At 39.8% G+C, this 6,928-nt stretch overlaps 1 protein-coding gene across 1 annotated transcript; it reads left to right on the forward strand.

Annotated features, from left to right (window-relative positions):
* The first annotated feature begins 568 nt into the window (after positions 1-568).
* Positions 569-5,652, forward strand: slc35e2b (solute carrier family 35 member E2B). Its single transcript, NM_001011387.1, is given in 3 exon segments — positions 569-759; positions 3,937-4,814; positions 5,031-5,652. A coding segment is annotated over 1 exon segment (375 nt). The 5' UTR covers positions 569-759; positions 3,937-4,106; the 3' UTR covers positions 4,482-4,814; positions 5,031-5,652.
* Positions 5,653-6,928: the final 1,276 nt, after the last annotated feature.

The raw sequence follows: 6,928 nt of genomic DNA on the forward strand, positions 1-6,928 counted from the left end.
ACTTTTACCAGTGCAGGACAACGGTACATTATATTTTAGCTATTTTAACACTTTCATTTTTGTTGTTGCTATTCTAAGATGGAACGCACAATCAACTCGGATTTTTTTTAGGATCCGGAACAGGCGATGGGGGCGGGGCAGTGCTGGATATTCAGGTATGCTTAAAGAGGACCTGTCAGTTTTTTAAAAATGCATGGAAGTGTTTGAAAATATGGTACACACCATAACGGTTTATATATTATTTTAAAATTAGTAGCCAAAGACACTTTTTTTAACTTACATAAAAAAAAGTGGCTGGAAAGCGCCATGTTGAAAAACTGCTGTGTCTCTCTTCTTGCGGGAGTGAGCAAACAATGGAGCCGTGTGTGTACTAAATTCCAAGCCCCTTCAGAAGCTACGTGGGGAGAGGGGAGTGAGCAAACAAGCAAGCCGCTCCTATACTAAATCACAACTATATTCAGAAGGCACAGGGAGGGGGAGAGAGACAGAGTATAAAATGCAGGATCCAGGAATGTTACGATAGGTAGTTGACGGAAAGTTCCGTGAAACGTAACTTGAATGCGACATAGTATCTTGCTACCGACTACAAGTGAGGTCATTCTATTTGGATTTTGTGATTGGTGACAATGTGAAGGGAAGGCGATGAGGTTAGGAATTGGGCCCGTCCTTACCAAAGCTGCCATGCGTCTGCAAAACTAGTCAGCTGGTGGGAGGATTGTCCTGTAAGGCCGGGTTGGCACTATACAAGCGTTCGTAAAGGCAAGTATTTATAGCTTGGACTGTGTTTATCTTCCGTACCTCACATTTCTGCTTTACTTTTGCTTTATTCCAGGCTGTGGTGCTACGCTCCCATTATACCCACTTACTTTGGAGCTGCTGTAACTCGTTTACTTTATGCGCCTTTTCATTTTTCTGTTTATTGTCTACCGTATGCTCTTGCTTGCTGCTGTGTTTAATCAAGGCAGAAAATTTGCAGCGCAAGGTTCAGAAGTCTTGTATTTCGGATTATGCAGCTATACATGGGATCATAGCACAGTACTGGTAATGGTTGTTGTAGTTATACAACATCTGGGGGAATGCAGGCGAGCAAATGAAAATCTTGTAGAAGTGGGCACTAAGTTTTCTCAGGAGCAGTAACCCATAGCAGCCAATCAGCAGGCAGCATTTACTGGTCACCTGTTTAAAAACAAACATCTTATTGGTTGCTATGGGTTACTGCTCCTGGGCAAACTTAGTGCCAATTATTACATATGGGGGTAAGTGTCCTGTGTTGTGTTACTGCTTCCACCCCAAGGCCCAAGCAAATGGGCTTAGCTCAGTTTCTGGAACTGGAGCAGACTGTATTATCCCTCAACAAAAAACAAAAGCAAAAAATGGCTTATTAAAAAGCTAACATTTCTTAACATTGTAACTTATAGCACAGTATAATTCTGCCATTTTCAGTTTTCCCATTTACATATTTTTTTCTATCAGTCGCTGTGCCAGTGGAGCCTACAAACATTTTTTTTTTAATTCCAGGATTATTTTCATCAGGAGCAAGTTAACCTGTTTATAATACTTTGCTCTAAAGCTGGTTATATATGAAGAGATTTTATCTTTTGACAATTTCACCAAACAAGTTGGGTTAGCCAAAAACTGGCTGGCCAAGGACAAATCCACGGGCTGATAAGATCCTTGGCCAAGAGGTTATTATGCTTAGTTACATGTATTGTGCTTACATTGCTACAATAAACGACATAGCGTTCAAAAGATTCTTCCTGGAGCTGTTTGATATTTTATCCTTTGATTAATCAATGTATAAATGAGGCATAATCATGAAAAATGTTAAAACAATTGCTTTTGCCCTATTTACAGGGGAATAGGCTGCCAGTTTAGTCAGGAAGGTCCAATCTGTTGTACAATATCTGCCTATGTATAGCACTCTAAAACTAGAGTTTTAAACAGTTTAGGGTGATGGCACACAAGTAGGATAGTCACCCACCGTAAATTTGCCCTATTGTGGGTGCCTTATCTGAAAATGCTTTCCTACTGCCATTAATGTAAATTGCTTGTGGAAAACATACACACTGCACAGTAGTGACGCAACTTTGGGCTACTGTGCGAAGCACAGGCAACACATATGTTTTCCCACTGGTGATTTACATTATTGCTGGTGGGAAAGCATCTTCAGGGGATTACTTGCCCATGGTAGATCAGATTTACTGTGGTTGAGTAATCTCTCTATGTGTGCATAGCCCCTAAAAGTGGCGACACACGTGACGATTTGCGATCTTTTGTGAAAACATCGGTCGCACGAAAGATCGTACAATTGGCCACACACCATTCAGGGCTGAAACGGCAAATAAGGAGGTAGAAACAATAGGATTTCTACCTCTTTCTGCCGATTCAGCGCTGAAGGCAGATTTTGGTCAGGCGCCTTCTATGGCGCCCGATCAAAATCTTTTAACTGGCCCGATCGGCGAGTCGACCGATATCAGCAGCTTCCTGCGATATCGTGCGACTCGCCGACTTGCCATACACGCACCGAATATCGTACGAAACGAGGTTTTGTACGATATTATCGGTGCGTGTATGGCCAGCTTAACTCCTATCAGCTTAAAGCCTGTTTACAAATGTAAGTGCTGTTCTACCCACAAAAGTGCTTGTACCCACACATGCACTTTACACCTTGAACTAAATGCTGGTTGAGCCTGCTCTGATGAATTGTGGGCATGGTACAAAACAGGGCATACATACCCAAGCAAGGGAGCTTTGAGGTGGTGGTGCCTTTAGGGTTCCCATAGCTGCTTGTGCCTATAAATACAACCGACCTGCATCTAGTGAAGCACATGCTTATCCTGACTTGTATGTGTTTTATTAAGGTGTAAGCAAATTTGTGTTGCATTGGTTTATGGCAAGCAATTTATAGTGCATGGGATTTAGCATGTGTTTGAAATGACAGTATTCTAGATAAAATTGCTGCATTATGGGTAAAAAACATGATGATTTGTGTATGTTTTTGCACATATAGGTCAGTGACACACGGGGAGATTAGACGCTGTGCGAATGGAATGGCATACGCGGCTCCGATATCGCCGAACTTTACGCTCAAGGCAATTTTGCCAATTTCGGCAAATCGCCGCGCCGCGTATGCCATTCCACCAGCGATTTACATTCTAGCCAGTGGGATGGCATTTTCGCGGGCGTCTAATCTCCCCGTCTGTCACGGCCCTAAAATTCTACTAATAAATGAACCTTGTGTCGCTTATTTTTAAGATGGCACTGACAGGACCACCTGGAAAATGGTGGTTGTTTCATCTGGTGAGTACAGATAGAAAGATAACAGTGATGTTCAAAACATCAAAAAGTTGCTGGACAGGATAAAAGATTAACAGGCACTTTATTTTCTTGGGCACTGTTATGCAGATTTGTTTCATAATAATGGGTTGGTGGAAATACGTTACCCTGCTATTACATTACGCATTTGTTATATTGCATTAGATAAAGTAATTATATGTTATAGATATTATACTGGAACAAGGACAGCACTCCTAGGATTTAAAGAATTGTGAGCAAAATGTAAATGCAAAAATAGAAAGGTTTATTACTCGACATTTCGGTCTCACACAGAAACTTTCATCTGTTTTTCACTCCAGATGAAGGTTTCTGTGTGAGACTGAAACGTCGAGCAATAAACCTTTCTATTTTTGCATTTACATTTTGCTCACAATTCTTCAAATCCTAGGAGTGCTGTCCTTGTTCCAGTGCATTTTTTTTGTACTAGCACCCAAGTTTTGTTGCTGCAAATGGTGTGCACCCTATGGACTATTTTATATATACAGTATATATATATATATATATATATATATATATATATATATATATATACCTATATAATTTTTTGACATAAATATTTCAAGTTTAAATAATTTTTTTATTTTTGTTTCCCTTATACAGACACAGAGATGTAATCCATAAATTTCACCTGAGATTTGACTGAACATAAATCATTTTGTAAGGATGCTGAAGGGTCTTCTTGAAAGCTTTTCCATAATAACCTGACATTTTGCCACAGGCGGCACAGTTAACCTGAAAACAGATGCCATATTTTGGTCAGTCGAATGAAAATGCCATCTTCGGGATTAAAGAAAGAACCTGAGGATTCCAAATGCCTTTTATCTCCAGAAAAAGTCAAAGGCAAGGGGCCTTTTCCCATAGGCCCCTTATTTCAACATCGAGCTGAGAAGATTGTAATTACACGAAGTGACAGCGTACCAGATGAGAATGTACTGCAAATTACCATTACAGAAACAACAATTATTGAGTCAGACCTGGGGGTCTTCAATTCTCGAGCCCTTATCTACCTCATATTGTGGTTTTTCTTTAGCTTCTGTACATTATTCCTTAATAAATATATACTTACATTACTTGAAGGAGAACCAAGCATGCTAGGTAAATATCAAGTGATTTTGCTTTCAGTTCCTGCTGTTCCAATTGTTTAGGTGTTTGGCCCAAACAATGAAAAACTGAGAAGTGGCCTTGCATGTGTAAAGGTTCCTTGTAGGGTTTCTGTCCATTCAGCCTGTGAGCCAGTTGGTTAGATTACTGCACCAGTTGGACCGTGTATGGCCACCTGTAGCCATTAAGTACCCTGTTAGGAAAAACTTTTGCATTTTCCTTAGATGCTGAATGAGTGAAGCAGAGGTTTGGGCAGGTAGCAGCATTACATTGTTGCATAGAAGCCCACATTCTGAAATGTTTATTTAACATTAGATTCTATCTTTTGTCAGAGGTCTGTTATAATCATGCATTTAGGGCTTTGACACACTTGGAGCCTCTTATTGCCAGTGGGTGATGAAGTGCCCAACAATACTTACCGCTTCACTTTCATTTTAATCACAGTATGTAAAACACACTACAATGCAGTGATTTCAGGTGGTCGGCTGAAAATGCGTAAGGAGGCATTTTTTGTGTGTTACCCAGGATTGCCACATGTAATGTTTGTAACCTAAGTCAATCCCAACAAATGTAAAGAGGAAAGTATTGTCGGGCACTTCATTGCCCGCAGGAGAGAAGATTTTCGACTGGGCAATAAAGAACTGTTGTTTATTTGTTCATGTGATAAACTAGAACTCCACTTATCTTAGAAAACAACAGAAAAATGGTTTGCAATCTTGATATGTGTTCTCTGTTAATCTTAGGTGCTGTCCAAATGCTGACTACAACTTTCATTGGCAGCATAAAGATGTTTATTCCCTGTTGTCTGTACCAGCATAAAACAAGGCTCAATTACCCTTCAAATTTCCTCATGATAATGCTGTTTGTGGGACTAATGAGGTAATTCTTCTAAACAAAACCTATGAAAGTCAAGTGTTCTTTGAGTTTACAATTTTATTATAAGTGTTACTTTTTATTCCTTATTATTCAATTCAGCTCCTCTTCTATACATATTTCAGTCTCTCATTCAAACACAAGATTGTAGCAACCAGATGGCTGCTAAAATTCCAAACTGGAGTGCTGCTAAACAACTGAAAAACCACAAGAAAATCGATATTGTCTAAGAATATAAATGTCTATGTCACACTGACAGTTAATTCAAAGGTATAAACATTGTCTCAGTCAGTTAGGAGCTGCATTTATGCTACTATGCACAGTATTAAAAAAAAAAAAAAAAAGAAAGAAAACGTTTACTTGCATAAACATACAATCCTCTACAACCCTCATGTTTATGCCATTTTACTTTTATAATGTCTGCTAGTACTGATTAGTTTTACAAACTATATATATATATATATATATATATATACATACACATACACACAAACAAACCGGATTCCAAAAAAGTTGGGACACTAAACAAATTGTGAATAAAAACTGAACACAATGATGTGGAGGTGCCAACTTCTAATATTTTATTCAGAATAGAACATAAATCACGGAACAAAAGTTTAAACTGAGAAAATGTACCATTTTAAGCGAAAAATATGTTGATTCAGAATTTCATGGTGTCAACAAATCCCAAAAAAGTTGGGACAAGTAGCAATAAGAGGCTGGAAAAAGTAAATTTGAGCATAACGAAGAGCTGGAAGACCAAATAACACTAATTAGGTCAATTGGCAACATGATGGGTATAAAAAGAGCTTCTCAGAGTGGCAGTGTCTCTCAGAAGCCAAGATGGGTAGAGGATCACCAATTCCCACAATGTTGCGCAGAAAGCTAGTGGAGCAATATCAGAAAGGTGTTACCCAGCGAAAAATTGCAAAGATTTTGCATCTATCATCATCAACTGTGCATAACATCATCTGAAGATTCAGAGAATCTGGAACAATCTCTGTGCGTAAGGGTCAAGGCCGTAAAACCATACTGGATGCCCGTGATCTCCGGGCCCTTAAACGACACTGCACCACGAACAGGAATGCTACTGTAAAGGAAATCACAGAATGGGCTCAGGAATACTTCCAGAAACCATTGTCAGTGAACGCAATCCACCGTGCCATCCGCCGTTGCCAGCTGAAACTCTACAGTGCAAAGAAGAAGCCATTTCTAAGCAAGATCCACAAGCTCAGGCGTTTTCACTGGGCCAGGGATCATTTAAAATGGAGTGTGGCAAAATGGAAGACTGTTCTGTGGTCAGACGAGTCACGATTCGAAGTTCTTTTTGGAAATCTGGGACGCCATGACATCCGGACCAAAGAGGACAAGGACAACCCAAGTTGTTATCAACGCTCAGTTCAGAAGCCTGCATCTCTGATGGTATGGGGTTGCATGAGTGCGTGTGGCATGGGAAGCTTGCATGTCTGGAAAGGCAGCATCAATGCAGAAAAATATATTCAGGTTCTAGAACAACATATGCTCCCATCCAGACGTCATCTCTTTCAGGGAAGACCCTGCATTTTTCAACAAGATAACGCCAGACCACATTCTGCATCAATCACAACATCATTGCTGC

Source organism: Xenopus tropicalis, chromosome 7, assembly GCF_000004195.4.
Source record: "Xenopus tropicalis strain Nigerian chromosome 7, UCB_Xtro_10.0, whole genome shotgun sequence".
Lineage (NCBI taxonomy): Eukaryota > Metazoa > Chordata > Amphibia > Anura > Pipidae > Xenopus > Xenopus tropicalis.